Source organism: Sitophilus oryzae, unplaced genomic scaffold (genome assembly GCF_002938485.1).
Source record: "Sitophilus oryzae breed Bouriz unplaced genomic scaffold, Soryzae_2.0 scaffold_969_pilon_pilon, whole genome shotgun sequence".
Lineage (NCBI taxonomy): Eukaryota > Metazoa > Arthropoda > Insecta > Coleoptera > Curculionidae > Sitophilus > Sitophilus oryzae.
In genome coordinates this window covers 41,708-68,187 of record NW_022147604.1, presented here as the reverse complement: position 1 = coordinate 68,187, position 26,480 = coordinate 41,708, and the positions used below count along the sequence as shown (strand labels likewise).

The window sequence follows — 26,480 nt, the reverse complement described above, 5'->3', positions numbered from 1 at the left end:
AAAAAAATCCTGTATGCCACTGCACTGCAAGAAAATCTACAAAATAAAATAATTATTTTTTGTAAACACTTCTGCGTTAAACCTAAACGGACGCTGCTTGTCAGAAGTTATGTTTACGGTAATACAAATTTGCCTAACAAAGCAAAAAAAATGCTTTACGTTTCGGAAAGCTATCTCTTTCCGTCGTCGGAAGCAAAAAAATACAAAGAATTAAGAAAAAAACTATTTAAAATATTTAAATTCAACTATTCGAGAACACTTTACTTTTTTTAAAACAGATACGTCTACAAGAAACCGTTGACGACGGAAAGAGATAACTTTCCGAAACGTTAAGCATTTTTTTTTGCTTTGTTAGGCAAATTTGTATTACCGTAAACATAACTTCTGACAAACAGCGTCCGTTTAGGTTTAACGCAGAAGTGTTTACAAAAAATAATTATTTTATTTTGTAGATTTTCTTGCAGTGCAGTGGCGAAATACGCATACAGGATTTTTTTGGAAAGATGAATCCGCCACATAGATATAGACATTTTTTATTATTCTTCAAGTTTTTAGTTTTGGAACGCAAGCATAAATCCTGGTTGGCACGGTCAAAGTGTACTGGGATATAATATACCTAGACGAAGCGCGCGTCTGACGAGATCGTACCAACTGAATTAAAATCGTTTAACACGATCCAAGTGGCGTCCAAGACAGACGCGCGCTGTGTCGAAGTGTGTTTGATCCAAATACACTTTGACCGTGTCAACTAGGCTTAAGTAATTATTTCTAGTAATCCAAATTTCGACACAATGACTTTCAAGATCTATACACTAGGTATACACCAGTTAAGTATAAAATTACTACACAAAATACGCCACAACTCGCAGTAATTCAAATTTGTCACAAGAAAAATCAAAAGTGACAGAAAGGAGGTTGCCATAACGTACCTTCCGTCGCTAATGCATGAACATAAAAGTAGTATTTGACTCCTTCCTTAATTTACTTATTCAACGGAGAGCATTTTAGTAACAAACCATGCGTTTAAAACATTACACAAAGAAAAAATATATTACCCTTGCCAAATTTATGAAGCCCTCGAGCCGTGTATAAGACAGAAAATAGTCTGTTAAGTGCAGTAGTAGTAGCCAACCACCCGCTAAGCTACCTCTCCTTCTCCTTCCCGTTGGGCGGCGAGCCCAGCTGAGGCAGGTCGGCGACCGGCTTGACGCCGGCCACTGCGACGCTCTTCCCCGCGCCGGCGCCTCCGCAGAGAAGCAGCGATTTACACTGACTAAATATGTGCCACACCATGTCTGGAGCAAGGTACAAAATAATACGTAGGGTGTAAGCGGGAAATGAAGCGAATTAATTATTTTTTATAAGACATCCATCACCTATTTTGTTTAGTCGTTTGTGTTGCGATTAAACTAACTAACGAAAAACAAATGGATCTGTTTTATAAGGTAGTTTTATTAAAATATTTGTTAGTGGTTATACCACAGATTATACAGATTATAATCTTTGTTTTTTCTTTATTGTTTTTCGTGGTTCCAATTTTCGGAATCGGGCACTAGTTAGGTGACTAGTTTGCGCACATAGCACGCCCACTTATGGCCTCTAAAATTGTGCACAGCGCCTGACCGGCACAGTTATTAGAGAGATATCGGAAAACCCTGGAAAACCGAATAGCGTCATCCAGTATTTACGCGTACCTTATCATGGTTACGATATGCGCGAGTCTTTGGCGCGAGTCAATTTTTAACGCAACACCCGCTAATAACGTTACCGCCTGACGTAATTTGCGGATCAATTACACCAAGCGCTCTTTCTAAATAACCTCTGATAACGTTTAAACATTGCTTAAATGGGCATGTGCGGGTATTTGACAACCGGAGCCGGCCGGCGAGATCTTTTATTTTAGGTTATGTTTGAATTATTGCTTTAATTTTATTAGGTAATTTGATATTTAAGTAGCTGCGATTAGTTTTAATTAAATAAATATGGCCCAAAATATGGATTCAACCTCTTCCAATACTAAAGAACCTATAAAGAGTCTTAGGTTTACAGCAGATGACGACTTAGCCCTTCTAAGAGAATTTGTTGCTTGTTGCCCTAAACCCACTGGCAGACGTTGAACAATAAAGCACTGAAAATAACCACTTTAGCCCTTTAGTTTTAAAATACCTAGTAAACAAAACAATTTCAAAGTTTTAAATTCAAAGTTAGGTTAAGTTTAAATAGCGGACGCGACGCGATCAGAATTCTTTCCAATCCGATAACTATAAATTAAGAGAGTTAATACCACCTCACGTAAAGGAAATAATACCTGGCCTTATTAACGTCCATGCACGCTATTCGGTTTAGCGATATCTCTCTATTACGCTGTTTATTGTTATTTTACGCGAGTTTATTTTTGCGCACAGGAAATTTGACTCGTTTGCACATCGTCATAAAAAACAATTTTCGTACCACGAATTAGGTGTATGGTATGTGTTAAAATTATCTGTAACTTATAGGATACCTAATCTGTAGTTATACTAACACATATTTTATTAAAATATGTGTTAGTTTTTGGTGGTCCGAAATGTATTCCGGAAACTTCGGCAGCATATTCTGCTCATAAAAATATGTAAAAAAGTTCGTATAAATGTATGGCCTAAAATGCTTAGTTTCGGAGATACAGGGTGTAGAAGTTTCATTTTTATTTCGATGTTTTCCAAATAATTTCTGAAGTAACGTCAATATTTGTATAAAAATTCGTGTCTGGGAGTTTTTTGACATGAGAAATTTGGATTTTGATGTCAATATGCCTACTATTTGTAAGGGGCGCCACCTACATGTGTCTTAACTGTCTTGAAGAGTAATAACTTTTCGTCCGTACCTTTATAAAACTAATAAAACTACTGAGTGAAAAAATATAAATTTCCGTGATTTTTTATCTCTTGGTAAAAATCGCTACGAGCAACCGTTCTCAAGGTATTTAGAATGGAAATAGTCAATACATAGCATTATTGACAAAAAATAAACACGTTGAGTAGATAGTTATTTGACTGAAATAATAAATTTGGAAAATTTTTTTTTTTTTAATTAATTATAAATTTTTCTGCGAAAAAATAATGATAAAACAGTTTCTGTTCAACGTTTTTTACAAAAACACATCAAATTTATGATTTCAGTATAATAACTATTTGGTCAACATGTTTTTATGTCAATGATGACAGGTATTGACAATTTCGATTCCAAATATCTCGAGAACCATTACTCGTAGCGACTTTTACCACGAGACCTTTTTTACATAAAAAACGTCGTAAATGTAGATTTTTTTACTCAGTAGTTTTATGCAGGTACGGACGAAAAGTTATTACTCTTCAAAGTAGTTAAAGAATATGTAGGTGGCGCCCTCTACACGCAGGACATCAAAATCAAATTTCTCATGTCAAAAAAACTCCCAGACACCAATTTCATAAATTATTTGGAAAAAATCGAAATAAAAATGAAACTTCTACACCCTGTATCACCGAAATTAAGCATTTTAGGACGAAATACGAACGTTTTTACTTATTTCTATCTGCAAAATATGCTGCCGAAGTTTCCGGAATACAGTTCGGGCCACCCTCTATTAAGGCAGGCGGCCACTGCGAGCGTAACCAAACTAAGCTACGATTATAAAAACAAACGGTAACTAAACGAAAATAAGTTTCATCGGCCACTGGGAACGATTTTCGCTCAGTAGTCAGCTAAGCTAGCTGCGTTTTCGTATTGTATCTCTGCTATCATAGAACTAAGTAAGGGAGCTGATTTTTACAAATCATATCTTCGCTTGGCTTAGGTTGCCGCCCGCCTTTAAGCTTCTGTACTTTAAATAACATGTTAACTTCCATCATTAACTTAGGGTTGCCAACTTTCAAAAACAAGAAATAAACGACGAGAAGTTAAAAAAGCGCAAGAGGCGAAACATTTTTTTGAAACCTCGACCAAATGTTCAAGGTCAAGAATTTACCCAAAAGTTACGGTAACGGTTATGCGGATGATGGTCTTTCTAACTTTCTTTTTTTTTAATTTTTTATACTCAAAAGTTGGTAAAATAAAACAAGCGATTTTCTACAAAACTTTCTATTTCAAAATACAACAGTAATTAAACATAAAAAAGCAAAACACGTTTGTAGCATACACAAATATTTCTTGTACGTAAATATTTCTTTTCTGTACGAGGGAGTAGCGAAAGACACATTTTTGACAGATTAATACAGTCCTATTCAGCCATTTTAGTCCTTGTGGGATTTGATTTTGAAAACTATAGAAATATATCTAAAAGTTGTACTAGAGGAATTACAATAAATGGTATATTATTATTTGATCAACCTTGTAGGCGATAGACGAATATTTTTTTTAGATTTTGAGTTAGGTGTGTAAAAAAGGGGACTGTCTTCTGGAATAAAGAAACGTTGGCAACCCTATACCAGGGGCTTTACCCTATACCAAGGGCTGGCAAATGTTAGTTTTGGGTCGAAATTTCCGTATGTAAGAAGAGTACAATGCGTTTATAATGTACTGAAAAAAAAAGAGAGAACAGTAAAATGTTGTCAAGAAATAAACCGAGAAACTATGCACATTGCTAAGAGACGTGGAAGGAGATATAGCAAATTACCAGATTCGTCGCGGTCGTCCGGTCGACCCAATCAGTACTTAAAATTCTAGGGAAGGGTGTACATCATGCGTTCAGCTTCACGATTTAATTATGTCTCGTGATACTTTATTTGTTTATTTATTAACGAGGCGTTGTAATTTTCCCTATTATTAGGTATTATTACCTTTTAAATTTTTAAGTGCAAGTTAGAAACACTTGCACTTTTGGTAAAAATAAGCGGAATAAAGTCGGTGTTCGACAGTAGTCGCGCTATTAGATCTCTGAATTCAAAAATCCATATCTCAAAATCCATTAGAAATAATCGATTGTATTTTTTTTCAAAAACTTTCTTAATATGTCTGCTATATTTTCTTCGCAGACAGTATGTGAAAATCCATCACAAATAAGAAGGTAAATGGACGTTTTTTTTTAAATTCTGAATGGAAAGAAAATCGATTTTTTCTCATTTAAACATCTTGTAAAAGATCCGAACTTCAATAAAAAAAGTTTCAATATATGAAGAGGTTCTTGAGTTATGGCGTGTTGGTATGGTATGTGTTAAAAAGTTGAGTTTTTAAATTATCGCGATTACTAACGTTTTCTCGTTATAAAAAATGGACACCCTAACGATATCCTTATAATTCCATTTCAGATTCTCAGAAACATATCTAATGATTTTATCTAGTTATCTTTTCGAAAAAAAAGTCTTTTAAAAATAAGCCGTTTGTTATCGTGATTTTACTTTACTTGGTAGGGAAAGGCGTACCGGAGAAATGTGGCAGCGCCGCAACAGCACACACGGTTGCATTTCCCTCACTCCAACTTAATAAGATGCTTATGCGATTTACTTCCACACATGTAAATATCGACCCAAAAGTATGAGTTGCCAGCACGGTATGTAAATCTGCCTTAAAATGCTGTATGATAAAAAAGAGGCGCAAGTTGGGTTGAAAATTATGATCGGCGGCATTTTCTATGAAACTTTACATAGAAAAAGACAGCGATCTACATTTCCAAACCAACTCTAATGCCCTTCTTTTTAAATTGTATAATAGCATACAATTTAAAAAGAAGGACATTACACATTTCTGGGACCGTCCACTTTGGTCACAAAGGCCGTTTATTTACAAAATTAAATTTCACCCAGTATTTCGAAAAATGATTAATTATTAAATAAAATTGTTTCTAATCAACAAACAGAGGAGAAACGAAAGACAGAAATGTTAGTCACTAAAAATAAGTCACAAAATAATTAGTGATGATTTACTAGTATCAGCTAGTAAATATACTATTTGACATTTATACTTCTTTAATTCCTTCATTTAATAGATTTCAGTGCCTCTACTATATTATCAAAGTATTAAATGACAAACTACCGTAAAAAAATCTTGTTTGGGGCAACATTACAAGGCAACACACCGTCAAGAAATTTCAGAAAAATTAACCTATAGCACTAAAAGTTTTAAAAAATTCCAGATAATTTCAAGAAAAAAGTTCTTAATGACTCCTCAAGGACCTTGTTCTTGGTGTTAAAACATACTACTTAGTTAAAATACTTGCACTTATTAAGAGACATTAAGTTTATTTATTTGGTAGTTTAAATCTGAACAGAGATATCTCTTTTTCAATAAGTGATGGATGCTTATAGCTGTTTTATTATTTTATATGGGTATATGGCAATAGTAAATACTTGCCAATTTCGAATTAATTATTAGCTAACCCAAAAAGCTCTCGACCTCTACCACCATCGACTTACCTTCGAATCCCTGATTTTCGTGTATCTCTCTGGGCGGACCCGTCATCTCTTTTCCTTCCAGTACTGCCAGCAGGCACTGGTGGATGCAAATGTACTGCTGCTCGGTTTGCACCATCCACACGCGCTCTTTGCGCATGGCGTACACGATTCCGAAAATATCTACGTAATCGGAAGTTTGAATTTGTTGGACGATACGGTCCAAGCAGATGAAGGTTCCGGATCTTCCAACGCCAGCGCTAAAGAGATTTATTTTTTTTAGTAAAATTCTAAAACCTCTTTGATACACAAAAAACACACAGCGAGTGTGTTGATGACGATAATATTTAATATAGAGGTCTTAAATTGTTTGCGTATTTTTATTTCATGTAAATATAAATGATTTTGGTAACTATTTTAGTAATAATTATACAGTTTCACAGATAACTAAGAGAAATTTGACTTCTACGATAGTTTCTGCTTTGATTTAGATTACACATTTGCCAAATTTCGAAAAACTTTATTTGAAAAAGTTTCCTAATTTTACATAAATATACCAATTTTTGGCTATTTAGATGAAACAATTTATTTCGTCATTTTTAACCAATAGTAGCCGATTCTCATGATAGAAGCAAAAATAACTGATAGGAACTAGAGGTGGGTCAAGATTGAACGAGTCGTTCATTCGAATGAGTATTAAAAATGAATCGTGAGATTCGATTCACTGCTTAGAATACGGTTCGTTCAATTGAATCGTGGCCAGCACGGATCCATAAAATATGAACGATGAGCTGTAAAAAAGAGTCGTGAAAATTGAATCGGATCACAATGCGATCGTTCGTTTCTACGGCTCATTCGTTCAAAGAGCCGTGAGAATTGATTCATTGCTTAGAATGCGGTTCGTTCAATTGAATCGTGGCCAGCACGGATCCATGAAATTTGAACGATGAGCCGTAAAAAAGAGTCGTAAGGGTTGAATCGGATCACAATGCGATCGTTCGTTTCTACGGCTCGTTCGTTCAAGGAGCCGTGAGAATTAATTCATTGCTTAGAATGCGGTTCGTTCAATTGAATCGTGGCCAGCACGGATCCATGAAATTTGAACGATGAGCCGTAAAAAAGAGTCGTAAGAGTTGAATGGGATCACAATGCGACTAGTTCGTTTCTACGGCCGGGATAGAGGCATAGAGAGTCGGGCACCAATTTAGACTTGAACGAAAACCTTAAACAAACATCATGGGCATAAAATGCAAACGATTCTTCTACAGTCAACTTCAGTCAGTTCATTCTTCTGCCAGTTACGATTCGTCTACAGGAAAAAACCTATTTATGCTGTGCTTAGTACGGGAGTATCTGTATAATGTATTTAATTTTAACGTTAATATTTTTGCCGCTAACTGACAAGAATGACATACGAAATGTCATTTAACGTATATCTCTAACGTCACCCCCCGCTATCTTAGGGACGATAGATATAAGAAAAACCATAACGTTACGCATGCGCAGAAGTTGTAAATTTATCTTTTTCTCTCCGAAACTGGTTCATTTCATAATTTACACTCAGTTTTAGATAAATTGTTGAGATTAAAGGCCCCGTACATTTCAGCTCTATTCACATTATTGTGTCTATTTAACACTTCCAATAACAGAACATCTTCTAAGTCACTGTCAGAGTCCGAGGAATTAAGGGCTGCAAACTCCTCGTTCAACATGATACTTATATTGTTTAAACTGTGATATAAGTAGGTATCAGCAACAAAAGAAATAGTAAAAGTTTAATAGAAATAAGAAATAGCAAAAGTTGATTGCTTCTCACTTATATTTGTATTAGCGACGATGACGTAGAGGTGACTTTTAACTTAACGCTAGCTAAGTTAAAGTCTCGGTTAAAGTATACGCCTATGTTAAGCGTCAAAACGAACACAACATCGAAAACTGTCTAATATTTACCGACTATAAACCATTAAATTTCGGCTAAAAAACGAAATCGTGTTTTTAAGCAACTTCAAATAAATATTGTTGGCCTCTGCTCAATATGATAAAAAAAACGGCGTCAGCGATGGTTATAAAATGATGGCTGTCATTTTATATGTAAAATTATAAAAGGAATGTTACTGATGTTCATTTCCAAGCCAAATGGACGCCATTTTTTTCGATCATTCGGTATTATATACTACTTATTATGATTATTAAATCGGTATAAAAATATGCTCTAAAAATATTAAATTGGTATTAAGAAGTCTTTAATTAATAGTATATATGAATTGGATTGACAATTTAATATTGGTTAAATAATCAATCCAATTACGCCAGTGTCGTAAAGTGTTGAAAAACAAATGAAAGAACTGTATATTTCTTTTTCTGGTCCCTTAAGGAATTGTCCGACCTAATTATCGCCGGTAATGCCAGTTACGATTCTTGGTTTTATGAAACATAAATTGTGCATGTGGTTCGTTCGAATGAACGAATCGTAGGAGTCGATTCAATATGAAAAATTGAATCGTGTGATTCGATTCACTAAAAAGAATCGCAATGTCCATCACCAGTATATACCGATAATATAATTTAAAAATATTCCTTACCTGCAATGAACCACAATAGGTCTTTGATCAGGAGGTACCCTTTCTCGGAATGCTCTTACAAATCTAACTAACGTATGGGGAGGACTCGGTACGCCGAAATCAGGCCAAGTACTGAAATGGAAATGTCGTACCACTCTTTGCTGATCACCCTGGAAAAGAACGAGATACATATGTCAACCTTAGGGGAAAAAAGAATAGAAAAGAACAAACAGTTTAAAACGTAGTATAATTTGAACCTGTCTGAGTTATAAAACAAGTTAGCAAAATGTAATTTAAGTGGTAATTTTTATAAAATATTGGGAATAAAATAGACTCACCCTGCAAACCATAAATTCTGATATGTTCCAATCAGGATATCTGGTCTCATTTAATATCTGGACTGATATGTCTCCATAATAAACTGGCATGGTATCATAGGGCCAGTAATGATCACATTTTTCCCTACCTTTTTCGACACATCTAAGAAAAAAATACCAAACATAATTAGATAATTCCATAACATAAATATTTTAAATGGTAAAAGCAATGTGCCGAATTAAAAAAATTGGCGCCGGGAGGCACGTACAGCCGCCCATACTAAAATATGTTATTTCCCCTATCCGCCACCTGGGGTCGCGTCCGATGGGAGTGTGGAGTTCTCCACATGGGTTTTCTCAAAAACGGACTACGGAAACACGGAATATGTTAATTTGTTTAAAATATATCTCCGTAGATAAAAGCGAAAACCGCGTTTTGCTAGCTGTTTCGTTTCTGAGTTATAATTTATTAAACAATATTTCATATTTTTTTTATCTCAAAAACTGCGACTTTGACTGATTTTGATGTTACTACAAAATATGTTGTAAATATTATCCCTAATCTTAAATTAAAAACCGCGTTTCGCTAGCCACTGTAATTTTGGAGTTACGATTTTTTAAAATTTTTAACCCCCTTCTATACCCCCTTACCAACACCCCCACCCCCACTAAAAACTAATAGCCAGATTCTCGGGTGCCAAATTTGGTTAAAATCAGTTTAGCAGTTTTTGAGTTATCGTGTTACAGACGGACAGACAGACAGACACCATGAAAATATTTTGTATTTAGGCCATTTATGACCCAAATAACTCATTTTGAGTGAAATTAAAAAAACTTTTTTTTGCCGATCTTAATAGCCTACCAAACCTGTTGGTATGGTCGGCTAAAAATGCAGATACTCAAGAACGTGTGGGTATTAGTTTTGGTTCTGTAATTGTAAAACAAAAATTCAAACCAATTACCTTGTAAGCATAATAATGGCGCGAGAATTTGATTCCCAAACCATACGCCAAAAGTCATCTCTAGTGGAATGTAAAGGTCCCTGAGTAACTAAGAATTCTCTTGGTGAGTTGAATCCCTAAAAATATTACAGTACATAGTTGAAAATATGGATACACATTTTAATTTTGTTTTATTAATTTGAGAGCATTCAAAAAATCAAGAAGAATAATTTAAATGTTTTAAGTTTCATCAGTAAAATAAAAAGACTAAAAAAGCAACCTAATACTATTTTTACATTCATCCATTAACGACGGAAGTAACATCATCAAAATACTTTACTATACTTTTCTCAATTTTGTTGGGCATTTCACCTGACACATTTGAATTTGATTTGCATTTATACTAAGGCTGGCATTTTTGGTCCTGGGTGCCGATAATCGTGTGTACGAAGAGTACTGTCAACGCACTTAGCAAAATAAGATGTACCGAATAAAGAGAGAAGGCAAGTATTTTCCCAAGCGCATGGAATCTAGCGTCAGATTAAGTAGTTATGTAATAAATACTTCATATTTTTGCTCTCTCCAACTTACCAGATTGTCATAGCGATTCACTCCTATACATGTAAACGCCGACGCAAGGTTTCGCTTGCCAGCAGTACAGCTTTGAATGTCTTGTCTTTGCTTATCAGGCCTGCCATGAATTTTGGAGAATACTACGAACTTTTTCACCTATCTACCCTGCCGAATTTCTCCACTATTCTAGAGATTTGTTGGATTGAAAACACCGACTAGTGTCCATTCATGTGACTGTCTCTGCGATGCAGCAGAGGGATTTTGGATCTATGAATGGCATTAAAGAGCCTTGTTTGACCATTTCATCTGCTTTTCGTTACCTCTGCGGCGACCCTCGTGCCTTTGTGTCAGGACATGAACTACAGTGAGACTGTTATGAATCTTAGAAAGCCATTATTGAGCCTATCTTACTTTATATTTTAACACGGTTTAGAAATATAGAAAGCCAGTTATAATCCGGAATTTAAGTCAGCCATATTAAATGCTTCGCGATCCTGCTAATTTTCTTAATATGCGCCTTCCTTAATCTTTTTATTCATTGATCAGTATTATAATGTACAAAACCCGCGTGAATTTCTTCAGGTTTTACTGTTGATACAGTAAAACTTGATAAAATACTCGCTCAAACTTAAGACACTCAAATACATATATATGAAAAAAAATAGGAGATATGAATTTTAACTTACAGGTACATAATTAGCATTGACGTAATCTGATCCCTCCTCGTCATCTACTGGTTGTAGTTTGAAACGGGAATGGTCATATGGTAAAATATTGGTAAAACGGTTCTTGGGTCTGTTACATGGTAAATCGGCAGCTGTACAGGGTTGATCCCTTCCGACGTGTTTCAGTTCTTCGAATTCTTCGCTAAACCTAAAACAAAACACTATACTTTGTCACGTGGAGTAATTATAACAAGCAAAGACATTTTCGAAATATCTAAACTTTTAAATGCTTTCAATGTCCGAATTAAAGAAGTTAAAAAATATTTAAAAAGTGAATTCTTGAAAACCATTTGTGGGACACAAGCCATAAAGTAGACTTTAAAAATAGGAAAATTATAATGAAAGAACTGATGGTAAAGAAAAGCCATTGAAGTTAATCAAATATGAATAAACGTAAAAAAAAGCTCAAGCATCTAGAGATAGTTCGTTATCTATAGTAATGTAATGGTTATCATTTCTTTAATTTTTTCAAACAACGCTACATAACATAAATCTTAATAAACAACAAAATATTTCATTATTCATAAGACATAATACGTTTTTTGGTCTTACCTCATTAGGTAATTTTCATAGCTTATTTCGTGTTTTTTTATTAGGTTCCAAACCACCCTAGAACTGTGATATGCAAGCGCAGAAGAAAATATGTTGCAATTTTTTCATCTGTGCATGCGCTGTATAGTTTCTAGGACGGGCCAGAATCGGTAATAACAAAAACCCGAAGAACGCTTTTATATAATGTCAGTTTATCAGAACGTGAACCGTTTTTAATAGACTGTGTCTGTATATGATTCTCGTAGTAGTTACATTTAGACATTTTTAATAGTTTTTTTTAATTCTTTTTGATTTTTGCTTCTGACGATTGTGGGAGGAGATATACCCCCTGAAACGATGAGAATTTTCCTTGGTTTGGCAAATTTTTAAAAACCTGTTTTCTGCTTGGTTTCTACCATAGATAAAAGAAATAAATTTAGAATGGAATACCCGTCAAAATTTTGCGTCGCGACCGTTGTACGCGATCCACAGTGGTTCCCAGATAGGTCATTACTTAGAAATATTAATTTCAAAATGTTTGCATGAAACTGTTGCTAATACTTTTCTTATATTCCCCTGTAAACGATACATAATAACAAAAAAATCAAGTAAGCCTAGTGTAGCGCTTTTTTTATTAGAAATGTCACATTTTTGCTGCTGGTATCAAGCTGACATAAACAGTTTTCAGATAACGCCAATTAATTACTTATTTTATTAAAATTGATAAAAGCTGTTGCCTTTTCTGTAATGGACGTTCGAAAAGAAGGTAAAAAGAACTGTTTTTTTCTTTTTTGCACTTAATTAAACCTAAGTAATATTAGTTTATGGCAATTTATTTGAAGGTAACAAAAATAGTATTTTTACATTTTTGCTTGTCACTCTTTAAGACTTTTAATTACTTTCCCTTTCAAATCCTCTTAAACGGCATGAAAATACTTGTTGCTTAAAGTATATTGCATATAAATTAATTGACACTGGCTGCCGCAAATTGCCGCCGGATCTTATACCGGGTGGTTAAAGATTGACTTTTTGTCTTAAAATAAAGGTAACTTATTTTTTCCTCTTCGTGTCAACTTATTTCGTGGACACACTGTATATCAATTGACAATAAAATTGTATTTATAAAATGAAACAACTGCCTCTTTTATTTTTTCAGCATTTAAAATAAATTTGACCTCTTCAATATGAAAAAACATGTACATATGTGCAAACATAATCTGTATACTTACCTTTCCGAATAGTTAGAACTTAAAAATGCAAATCAACCGAATTGGGCCCAATTTTTTTAATACATATTACATTAGGTTTTTTATATACATTTATTTAGCATTTGTTATCAATTTCTATTAAAAAAGGTGCAGTCAAGCTATATCTAGATATATAACAGTTATGACCGCGCAGCTAATTAAGGGGAACCACTGTGCGATCTGGCGCTGCTATAGCGGTTGCTATGAACAACCGCAAACAAAAACAGAAATAATTTTCTCTTGTCCATATCTCTTGTAATATCTTTTGTAGCAAAATATCTTGTATATAATGTCAGAATCTTTAAAAATCATAAAATCTTTCACAATCTAAACCGCTCTCATTGAAAAAATCCCGAAGAGTGTTTAAAGCGTCCATTTTCAAAGAAATTATTGCTATCTTGTGAGTTTAATTTAAGTTTTATCTACTCAAACCCGTGATAATGGTGAAAAAGTGGCATGAAAAACTTAAAAAACTGTGCTGTGAACTGTGAACTGCAAAAACCATCGTGGATCGTGGCGATGGCGTAACGTCGGTTTCCAATTTTTCATAGGTATTTCATACATGTCCTTATATAAAATAAAGTTTCTTGTATGCAACACACTGTATTTTATTTATAGAATTAAAAGAAAATAATAATAAATTTGAATAAACATTATTTGGCGATATAATTCCGGAAAAAGCCGAACCGCTCCGAAATTTTCAAAGCTTTGGGTCGCGACCGTTGCGCGTCGCAAGAATAGCGCCAAATAGTGTTTACATTGGACTTATGGGCACTTTCCAATCTAAACTTGTTTCATTTATCTATGGTTTCTACAGTGACGCTTTACAAAACCTATTTTTTTATGTTTTAAAATTCTGTCTCAGTGAAGAAATACGCAGGATTGTTTTCAAGAAATATGCTACTATGCTACAAAAGTATAACAATTATTTAGAAAAATGTATACCTAAAATCTGAATCCGCCGCCATAATTCTGTAATGATTGGCAAAACTATCGATCCTAACAGGTCTTGAAGTTTCGATTACCGAATCAGGAATGGACATGTTATCGTTGGTCCTGGATTCAACCATGCCCTTCCTGCCGGCTGAGCGTCTTTTCCTTATGACGATGATCATGACGAACAGGAAACAGATCAAAATGATAGGTATTACAACACCTAAGATGATGGGTGTATTATCTTGATCTATGAAAAAATGTAAATAACAATTAATTCTTTGTTAAATTCTCTGTGAATACACAAACATTGAATTTCTAATGCCGTATGATCGAGAAAAAACGGCGTCAACGATGGCTATGAAATGAAGATCGCTGTCATTTTATACGTAAATTTATATAGGAAATGTCATCGATCGTCATTTCCCAGCCAACTGGACGCCATTTTTTTTCGATCATACGGTATAATAATTTTAGAGTATCAATAACAATAATAATTTATGTGCTGAACTTTATTCCGGAAACTTCGGCAGCATATTCTGCAAATAAAAATAAGAAAAAAGTTCGTATAAATGTCCTACAATGCTTAGTTTCGGAGATACAGGGAACAGGGTGTAGAAAGTTTCATTTTTATTTCGATTTTTTCCAAATAATTTCTGAAGTAACGTCAATATTTGGATGAAAATTGGTGTCTGGAAGTTTTTTGACATGAGAAATTTGATTTTGATGTCAATTTGACTCATGTATGTATGTAGGGGGCGCCACCTACATACATGTGCTTTAACTGTCTTGAAGAATAATAACTTTTCGTCCATACCTGTATAAAACTACCGAGTGAAAAATATACATTTGCGTGATTGTCTACGTAAAAAATGTTTCTTGGTAAAAATCGCTACGAGCAACCGTTCTCGAGATATTTAAAAGGAAATAGTTAATACATGCCATTACTGACATAAAAGAAACATGTTGAGTAGATAGTTATTTGAGTGAAATGATAAATTTAGGAAGTTTTTATTTTTTTAAATTAATCATAAACTTTTCTTCAAAAAAATGATGATAAAAGAGTTTCTGTTGAACTTTTGGCACAAAAACATTTCAAATCTATGATTTCACTCTGATACCTATTTAGTCAACATGTTTAATTTATGTCAATGATGACAGGTATTGATAATTTCGATTCCAAATATCTCGAGAACTCGTAGCGATTACAAATTAAAAATATATATTTTTTCACTCGGTAGTTTTATATAGTTTTATACAGGTACGGACGAAAAGTTATTACTCTTTAAACAGTTAAAATACACGTAAGTGGCGCCCCCTACAAATAGGAGTCACATTGACATCAAAATCCAAATTTCTCATGTAAAAAAACTCCCATACACCAATTTTCACGCAAATTATTTGGAAAAAATCTAAATAAAAATGAAACTTCTACACCCTGTATCTCCGAAACTAAGCATTTTAGGACATACATTATACGAACTTTTTTACTTATTTTTATCTGCAGAATATGCTGCCGAAGTTTCCGGAATACAGTTCGGACCACCCTATATAATACAGCCTTGGTCATCCTAAATCCGTGGTTTCGATTTTAACGTGTAAGAAAATGATGGAGATACTCTAATGGAAATTCTAACGTGTTAAAGAGAGATAAAGAATGGTCTGATATATTTCTTATATGCTGTAATACCGGTTTCCGTCTATTATAAACTGTCAACGGTTTCAACACAACGGGTGTTCTTTAATAATTGTATTTATAGTTTTGTCTCTGTTTTTTTGCTTCTGACGACGGAAGGAGATATATCTCCTGCAAAATAAAGCATTTTTGTCGGTTAGGTAAATTTGTTTTACTAGTAAAGAAGCACTGACAAGGTGGCTTCCGTTTGTGTTTACAAAAAACAAATTTATAATTTGTAAATTTTGTAATAGATTTGGTAAAAAATACATTTTTCTTAAGAGATAAAACGATTATATTATCTTTGCCGATATATGTATTTGAATATGGTGATATATAGTCTGTCCAACGATAGAATTCTGTCAATGACAGTTGTTATCGTAATTTGAAGGTAAATTGTTTTTCTGTGAATTTTTGAGTATCACCTATCAAAATGGTCTCTCCTATCACTAGACATACTTTTAATAAATACTGATTTGTTGTTTATGACTGACGAAATCTAATGAATTGCATATTCTGATATATACTTAGAAATTAAAGATATCTACCTTCTAATCTTAAGAGTCCTTGGAAGCAATAAGAAAAAAGATATAATATGAATAAGAAATACAATTTTCTTTATAAACATTTTTTACTTACCTGTTTGTATTGGAAAACTGTAACTGGTGTCAGTAAATTTGTCTGGAGCTGTAAAAGCTCTAATTTTTACTTTGTATGTAGATCCAGATTTCAAAGGCCCATTACAATAACCAACTTGTCTATAACAAAATATTTTACAAATTTAACAAAGTCAAGTTGGCCTGAAAATTGTTTAGCAACGCTAGAAAACAATTTAAACAGACAAAAACACAATTTTGATGAATTTGATGATGTGTGTACCGTCACAATACGATGATAGAAGTTATGTAAGAACTATAGTTGAAACAGATAGGTACTCCTATAAAAATTACTACTGGTTGTTTGAAGTCGATTAATAAATAACGATATGAGTTAATTTAAATGCTATACCCATAGACAAACTAACAAAAGCAAGACGCGTCAACGCTGTACTGCAAAACGGTAACAAGTTTGATAAGAGTTTATTACCGCGCTTGCGTCAACTGGCCTTTTAGACGAGGACGGTTTACTTATGGATTGTGTATTTTGTAGTAGCCTTTTAGACAAGGATGTTTAATTAAAAGCGTTTATTAAAATCAAATAAATTTATTTCCATCGCTAAAATAAACAATAATTTCTGGACATAACAGATATAAAAACAAAAGTTAAATAAACGAAAACGTATTCCTCTTATTAAAATAACAAAAAGATGATAAAAAACAACAGTTATGGTAAACGAAATAAAAGCATTATTCTTCAAAAGGTACAAAAAAATAATTATGTATATTATAATATTAATAATAGGAACAACAAGAAACATCTTAAAAAATATACAACTTTTTCAAATATAAAACAAAAACATAAACTTCACATTTTCACAAGAATTTGCAAAAATATTAACATTTCGAGTCTATTATAAAATATAAAGCACGAAAATTCAAATCATAAAAGATTAAAAAGATAAAGATTCTTATAACTTACAGTGAATTTGTAGGACCTTCGTTTTGTCTACGTTAGCGATGTAATCACAATAATATGTATAATCACAGTAATTATTATGTTCTTCATAAATGTAAAATGTATTAAATTATTTGTTTTCGTTTTGTACGCTAATAAAATAATAGTAATAACCTAACAAAACGCAAAATCAGGAATTCAACAGTTCGTTCAAGGATGGTTCAAGGCAAAAACATTTTTTGTTTTATTTAGGTTAGGTTTGACGAGTGCGACTGCGCGATGATTTCTGACTCAACTGGCCAGCGCAAAAACAATAATTCGACTTCGTCAATCCTTTGAAAAGTCTTGCTTTTGTTAGTTTGTCTATGGCTATACCTGTGTAAGATCTAAATTACCTTATATCGCACGTCTCAGACCCAACTGTAAAATCTTCTACAGAGCTATTGAAAAACGGATAATAAGGTTCCATAACTTGATATGGAGGCCAAACTGAGTAGGCTTGAACATCTCTCCAACTAGGCATCTCCAGACCCGATGCGTTTTTAGAGTCATCTTCTGCCACAATTATCGCGTAAGACATAATCTATAAATGCATTAAAATAAAATTAAACAAAATGACAAAAAATATAAACTTACTGGTCCATGCGCTTCGCTGAAATAGTTCTTCCTAAATCTAATTTGGATAGAAGTTGAACTCTTACATACTTCTGTGGGCACGACTTGCATACTGGGCTTGGGAGGTGCTAGGATTGGCATTTTTTCTTTCCATATTGTTTCCGGTCCGAAACCAATCTACAAATTTAGCATAGCTCTTAATCAGGAGGGTTAAACTAGACTTCTTCTATTTTCAATTATACCGGGTGCGTCTCAAAAGTGGCTCACCCCTATAACTTTTTTATTGTTTCAGATAAAACAACGAGATTTGGTATGTTAGTATATGACATAAATTGGGATTGATTGACCTATTCAATTGTTTTCGGCCACTTCCGGTTTCACCGGAAATGACTAAAACTTTTGACTATTAAATGGCACCCTCGGTATTTTTTTACTTTATTCGATAGAAAATGACACTCTGAATCAAATGACATATCATATGTCAATTTTTGACATAGTCACTCAAAAACAAATTTTATTTTAAATTTCAATCTAGAGTGCCATGGCTATGTTAAAAACACTAATTTTTAATCAAGGAGCCTTGGAAAAATAGATTTGATCGTCTAATGTTTTTAGTGTCTTGTCCTGGCCGGTTAAAAGATGCCCAAATCGTATTTTTAATCATATCTCAATTTTTTCAACTAAAACGAATGAAACGTTATGAACCGCATGTTACAATTTCAAATAAACCATATGCGAAAATGTCAAAAGTTGACATATGATATGTCATTGGATTCAGAGTGTCATTTTCTATCGAATAAAGTAAAAAAATACCTAGGGTGTCATTTAAAAATCAAAAGTTGTAATCATTTCCGGTGAAACCGGAAGTGACCGAAAACAATTGAATACGTCAATCAATCCCAATTTATTTCATATACTAACATGCCAAATTTCGTTGTTTTATCTGAAAAAATAAAAAAGTTATAGGGGGTGAGCCACTTTTGAGACGCACCCGGTATATGTTCAATGAAAAATAAAAATATACAGGGTGCTGCAACAGCGCGTCGATCATCTATTAATGATAATCGATCCTAAAATAAAGAACTTATGAATTGCCCGAAAATATGTTCACTTGTACAGGGTATCTCAAAAGAGTGTGAGTGGGTGAGAGATGTTTTTTTTAAGGAGCACCCTGTATACTATTGCGTTTTTGGGTGCCATCCTGATCACTTTACATAATCCTAGGTTATTACATTTTATTTATAGTTTATTACAATATATACATAGTTACAGAAAAATAAATTTATAAATAAAATAATCTATTTGAATCTAAAAACCGGGTGCGTCTCAAAAGTGGCTAACCCCTATAACTTTTTTTATTTTTTCAGATAAAAATCAGATTTGGTATGTTAGTATATGACATAGATTAGGATTGATTGAGTATTCAATTCTTTTCGGTCACTTCCTGTTTCACTGGGAAATAACTACAACTTTTGATTTTAAAATGGCACCCTCGGTATTTTTTTATATAAATATATACATTCTGAATAGAATGACATATCATATATCAACTTTTGACATTTTCGTATATGGTTTATTTGAAAATAATATATCTTATATTAAATATACCAAGTGTGTGGTACCAAATTATTCGTAAAAAAGTGCTTTTCCAAATATGCTAATAAGCCACCTTCGTTTAGTTACGTAATCGAGAATGCTATTTTTAAATTCATTTTTACCAACAATGACAACATATTCGTCGCCGACCTGACTGACTGGAATTTAAATTTCCCGCTGAGAATTCAGGTGGTAAGCTCTGCTGTAAAAATGTCAAGTTGCCACAATTATTTATTTATTTCCTGGCATTGTCATTCGTTTTGACACTTTAGGTTTGTATTTTTGTTAGCATAGATAAATGAAATAAATTTAGATTGGAAAGCCCGTCAAAATATATAATTGATTTGGGTCGAGATCGTTGTACGCGATCTGGCGCTGCTATAGTCGTTGCTATAAACAACCGCCCCCCAAACATTAACAGAAATAATTTTCTCTTGTCAAAGTCAGAATGTTCAAAAATTATAAAATCTTTCAAAATTTAAACCGCCCTCATTGAAAACATACCGAAAAGTGTTTAAAGCGTCTATTTTCAAGGTAATTATTGCTATATTGTGAGTTAATTTAAATTCTATTTACTCAAACCCGTGATAATTGTGAAAAAATGGCATTAAAAACTTAAAAAGCTGTGTTGTGAACTGCAAAAACCATCGTGGATCGTGGAATAACGTCGGTTTCCAATGTTTCATAGGTATTTCATACATGTCCTTATATAAAATAAAGTTTCTTGAATGCAACACACTGTATTTTATTTATTAAAAGAAAATAATAATAAATTTAAATAAATAATGTTCGGTGATATAATTCCGATGTAAAGTCTATGTAATGAGAGGATACAATATAACAGTGACAGTAGTTTGACACTATTTTAATTCAGAGATAAAGTGTCATTTTTGGATGGCGTTTGTCGAAATCATCACTGACTCATTGGACACACTTTATATAACTACATAATAGTATTTAAATAGTTCAAATATTCCATACCTTTGTCTCGGCTTGGATTTTAAAAAGGTACGTCTTTCCAGGTAGTAATTTTGCGATGGTACCCCTGAATTCATACGGCGAAAAATCCCTATGCAGTACATGTGACGAACCCTACAAATCAATTATAAAACATTATTTTTTTTTCTCAAATAACTGTATAACTAGTGCCATACTTCTAGTCCATATGTAATAGTAAACTTTCTAATTATTCCGTTCTGTTCAGAGGTGGGTAATGACCATTCAAACACAATATCACTGGGCTGAATATCAACAGGTTCGAACTTTTCAACCTTGCCAGGAACCGATTCTTTGGTTGTAAAACTCTCAGAGACAGGAAGGGATCTAAATAATAAAAAATAAATTCAAAATATAATTTACAAATGAATAAAAAATAAATAAAATCACTAACCGTCTTAGTATGCTTGACTCGGTTCCACTTCTAACAATCACAGTAAATGTGTAATTTCTATGGGGTTTCAAGTCATTGATGGCTATTGAAGTATGTAAAGTTAAGTTTTGTATGAATGCCCCTTCGGAATTGATGTATTGCACCTCAAATTCGTTATATTCTCCTCTCGGGAAAGCCCAAGTCAGTGTCACATCTGAATCAGATATGTATGTCGCATTGATACCAGTTATAGGTTCAGGATCTGAAATATTATTAGATGCAATAGTATATAATAAAAAAATAAAGAAAATACATAATAAAATAAACATTTATTAATTTTCTAAGCATGCAGTGTAATGGAAGGAAAATATAAATAAAAAATTAAGAATCAAAATTATTTATATTACTTTTTATTACTTTATATTACTATTTAAAAATAATATTTACTTTTACTGGCATTTACTTCAAAAAATAAATGAAATATTTCTTTGCAAAAAACTACATGTAAGAGAATTGGCATAAACAAAATACAAATATTGTTAACTTCTTTTTAAATTGGGATGTGTAAAACTTTCAATTTAATTTTCTGACCCCAAAATTTGAGTTCGATAACCACATTACTTAAATATGATTATTACATAAGTTCAACTAATTCTAAAAGTAAATAACTGAAAGATCGGGTTACGGAAAATCACAAATTTTTGAAAAAATTTTGACCACCTGCACACGCACACAATCGTCAATTTAAAAAAAACCTACTATTTTAGTATTTTAAATATTTTAATAAACGCAAAAATAGCACAGTATTTACAAGGCGAAATTATAAAAATTTGGAAGAACTAATAATGTACTGACGTACACAAAAATCAAATGAATTACTAAATATTTCATTTATCAATTATATTTTAGTCGCACGGCGAGGTTGTCACATATGCTTTAGTATACAAGTGAATGAATGATTTTATTCGAATAAAACCATTTGATAATTGGAATGATTCATTTTTTCCAAACATGCTAATGAGCCACCCTCGTTCCATTTGAAACAAACTGAGATATGATTAAAAATACGATTTTGGCATCTTTTAACTGATAACATATACCTGGTGTGCCTCAAAAGAGGTTCACCCCTATGAATTTTTTATTTTTCAAATAAAAAATCGAGATTTGGTATGTTAGTATATATGACAAAAATTAGGATTGATTGACGTATTCAGTTGTTTTCTGTCACTTCCTGTTTCACCGGAAATGACTACAACTTTTGATTTTTAAATGACACCCTCGGTATTGTTTTATTTTAATCGATAGAAAATGACACGCTGAATAGAATGACGCATGTATAATATGTCAACTTTTGACATTTTCTAATATGGTTTATTTAAAATTGTAACATGCGGTTCATAACGATAATTTGACTCGAAATACCAAGTGTGTGGTACCAAATTTTTAGTAAAAAAATGCTTTTTTATGAATGAGCCACCCTCGTTCCATTTGAAAAAACTGAGATATGATTAAAAATACAATTTGGGCATCTTTTAACTGACCAGAACAAGACAGGAAAAACATTGGACAATCAAATCTATTTTTCCAAGGATCCTTAAACAAAAATTAGTATATTTAACAACATCCATATATTTTTTTCTCAATGCAATGATGCAAATTCAGTTCGTTCTTAGCCAGTTATTGTTTCCAATTTCCAGCCTTGTCCGTACTTTATATTATCTAACTGTTTTCTTACCTCGGTCTGGTAGAAATGGCAACATCCGTCGTCCCCGCGCGCCGGACACATGGGCGTAGAGCGCGGATTTTCGCGAAAGATCCGATTATTGCCCATTACCGTTTAATCGCTATAATTAGGGTGGTAGGGGGCGCTGCTCGGCAGCCGGAAATGCCGCCGCGTTGTCCATTATTTTTTCCTTCATTCTTCAAAAGGAAAAGCACGTCGCGCTTAATGGCAGAGGCTGGTATGTATATCGATTTAGTGGGATCAATAAAATGTCAATGATACTTATAGTAAATGAAGTGGAATTATACAGGGGTGTATGTATGTAACGATGACTTATGAGTTCAGAATGGGGCGCCCATTAATTAAGAGAGGCGTTTTTGAGTATTTTTAAACCTGCTCTTTCCCCCTGGTAGTGTCAAATGTCAAAATTACCTCTCATCTTTAGTTTACTTAAAGCATAGATAAAGGAAACAAGTTTAGATTGGAATGCTCGGCTTGCCGCCAAAACTTATAATTGTTTTAAAGCGCATACGTTGAAGGGCGCTGTTATAGCGGTTGCTAAGAACAACCGCCAAACAAGAACATAAATAATTTTCTCTTGTCAAAGTCAGAATCTTCAAAAATTGTTAAAAACAACCATGGCACTCTAGATTGAAATTTAAAATACGATTTTTTTTAAAGCGAGAATGTCAAAGTTGACATATGATATGTCATTTTATTCAGAGTGTCATTTTCTATCGAATAAAGTAAAAAAATACCGAGGGTGTCATTTAAAAATCAAAAGTTGCAGCCATTTCCGGTGAAAGAGACCAAAAACAATTGAATACGTCAATCAATCCTAATTTATGCTATTATCCTAAAATCTTGTTTTTTATCTGAAAAAAAAATTTAGTGGTGAGCCACTTTCGGGACGCATCCGGTATACTTTCATAAATTAATAAAAACTCTCATTCACTGATCAAAATATGTTTAACTATTATATGGCGTACTTACACAATCTATCCTGTCTTTGCAACGGTTGACTAGTTACTCCTTGAGACACAGTCCAAACGGTAATATTGTACAATCTAGAATATACAAAAACAACAACACATTTCAATGTAATCGTATAAATGTCTTAGAAAATATTTTTTACTAACTCACTTAAATAAATTTTTATTTTTAATTTATGTGACTACGAAAATAATACCATATTCAATTTTCCTTAAATGTATAAAACAAACACTTATTCTTATTAGTCGTGAGCAATTTCACGTAATTGTTTGTGGTTTTTGTTAATGCTCATTAGCATTAGAAAGGATTCACCAATATAAAACACTCTAGAAATATTTTATTACTTTCAAGTTGTAAAGCGACAAAACAGAGAAAAAAACATATTAGTAAACTTCTATAAATAACTTAAAATGTTCAATATTAATGTAATACACAGGGTAGTTAGTTAGGTTAGTTACTAAACTTATTGATTCAAAATTACTGTTTTAATTTATTGCAAATAGCGTTTTACGACTTTTGCAAAAAAATAAAAAAGTAATGCTGATTCTATACAGGGTGCCTTGGCTCATTCGCCTTGGTTGATTTAACGAAAACAGAAAGATGTAGAAACAAAATCTTTTATGGGTATATGTGGGAGGCAATGTGCACAATTTAAAATTATTTTGAAATATACAGGGTGTTTCAGAACTAAGATCCATACTAAAGTTATATTTGTTCTTATGGAACACCATGAAAATCCATTAGATATGCAAGCTTTGAAAAAGTGATATGTCCATTTTTTATGTAAATTTAGTATTTCAAAATTTGATATAGGGTGTTTCAAAAAATGTGGCATCTCTCGTAGGGAGATTCCTCGCGTAAAAATTAGACTTATTTTTGTATCAACAAATTCAATTTAAAAAACAGTTCTGCTTTATTTCATAGCTACAGAGTGTCAAGATCTTATTTTTTTATGATTTATTATAATTTTCTTCCAAGTGCTTTTAGCGGTTTGAATGAAATTTTGAGAGTAAAAGTTACTATAAGTGCATCATATTTTACTGCTAAAATTGCATCACTGTGCATATGGGTTATCACTGGAACATTTAAAAAAAACATGTGCGCCACTGACTTTTTCTCTTGTTAGCAAAATTTTGTAATTATCTTAAATACCTTTATTTTTTTTGGAATTTGCTATAGTTAGCACTAAACATCAGTGATATAATTAAAAAAATATAAATAAATGATTTATTAATCTTATTTTTAATGTAATTTTATTAAGCTTGATTAATACCGTATGACCGAGAAAAAATGGCGTCAGCGATGGCTATGAAATGAAGATCGCTGTCATTTTGTATGTAAATTTATATGGTAAATGTCGTCGATCTTCATTTCATAGCCATCGCTGACGCCGTTTTTTTTTCGATCATACGGCATATACGTGGTGGCGCACCTCATTCGCCTCGATTGATTATATACCAGCAATTTTTGATACCCCTGTATAAATTAAACAAAGCAATCAAATTTTTCAGTAAAGTTTATTTCTTCGACTTAAAAGTCAGCAGAAGAATTAATTCTGAAAAGCAATGTACAATATGTTGACAATCTTTTTTATGATACCATGCATATTTAAATATCTCAAAAACCAAAGCTTGTAAACATATTTTAGCCTTATAATAAATGCATTATTTTGTGTCCACGGACCCAAATACGAAATAAAGTACCGGGTGTTCCATAAGAAAAAATATAACTTTGGTGTGGATCTTAGTTCTGACATACCCTTTACATTTGAAAACAATTTTAAATTATGCACATTGCCTTCCCACATATACCCATAAAATATTTTGTTTCTACATCTTTCCGTTTTCGTATAATCAACTGAGGCGCATAGGTGCGCCACCCTTTATACAGGGTGGTTCGAACATATTCTGCAGATAAAAATAAGCAAATTAATTTGTATAAATGTATGCCTTAAAATAATTCGTTGCAAGGATACAGGATGTAAAATTTTCATGTTCATTTAAGTTTTTTTCCAAATAATTTGGAAACAATTAACAAAAACCAAACGTCGATATTTGGTTGTGTCAACATTGTTGAAATTATTGTATCTATAGTCCGTCTAGAAAGTATCCGGAAAAAAGAAAGCAAAATTACAATTATCGATATACATTTTTGGAGGACCTGAGTTAAAAAAATTATAACAAATTATTAATTTTATTTACTTATACAACCTCCATTTAACTCCAAACACTTAACTAAACGTTAAAACTGAGCGAATCAAATCTTGTTTATATCGCAGAGCTGCTCGTTCCACTTCAATCTTCATTAGTTCCCATATGTTTTCAATGGGACTAAGGTCTGGTGAAGCTGCTGGCTATTGAATTGTTGCCAAATGGTGTTCTTGCAGACACCAAATGGTGATAGGCAGACGTATGGCATCTTGCATTATCTTGCTGAAAACGCCACCCCTCTGGATATAAAACATGAGCCGTTTCAAGAAGAAAACCATTTAAAATATCACAATATTTTGCACTAATAACAGATCCATCAACTATATACAGAGATGTAGCACCATGCTAAGATATTGCTCCCCAAACCATTATTTTAGTGGGAGATTTTGAAACTTGAACAGTAACATTTTCTTTTGATAGGATTTTTAGGTGGTTTCCACCAAGCTCGAAACAACTTTCGTCAGAAATAAAAACATTATTAAAATTATCTTCTTGAAAACGTTGACAAAAATCCATTCTTCGCTGCCTATGTAGAGGTGTTATTGCAGGTTTTTTTTTGGGTTTCCTTGATACTTA

At 32.9% G+C, this 26,480-nt stretch overlaps 1 protein-coding gene across 2 annotated transcripts in view; it reads right to left on the bottom strand.

Moving 5' to 3' along the window:
- Positions 1-26,480, bottom strand: part of LOC115891163 (tyrosine-protein phosphatase 10D) — a gene marked incomplete at its 5' end in the record, with an annotated part of 45,215 nt that overhangs the window by 2,220 nt on the left and 16,515 nt on the right. The window contains 14 exon segments of one of the 2 annotated variants that reach the window (XM_030911568.1): positions 1,056-1,295; positions 6,366-6,601; positions 8,924-9,072; positions 9,241-9,382; positions 10,182-10,297; positions 11,420-11,606; positions 14,182-14,419; positions 16,484-16,602; positions 17,794-17,981; positions 18,035-18,190; positions 20,591-20,701; positions 20,764-20,932; positions 21,000-21,240; positions 23,695-23,768. In XM_030911568.1, the coding sequence (XP_030767428.1) occupies positions 1,144-1,295; positions 6,366-6,601; positions 8,924-9,072; positions 9,241-9,382; positions 10,182-10,297; positions 11,420-11,606; positions 14,182-14,419; positions 16,484-16,602; positions 17,794-17,981; positions 18,035-18,190; positions 20,591-20,701; positions 20,764-20,932; positions 21,000-21,240; positions 23,695-23,768 (2,278 nt within the window). 2 annotated transcript variants of the gene reach the window in all.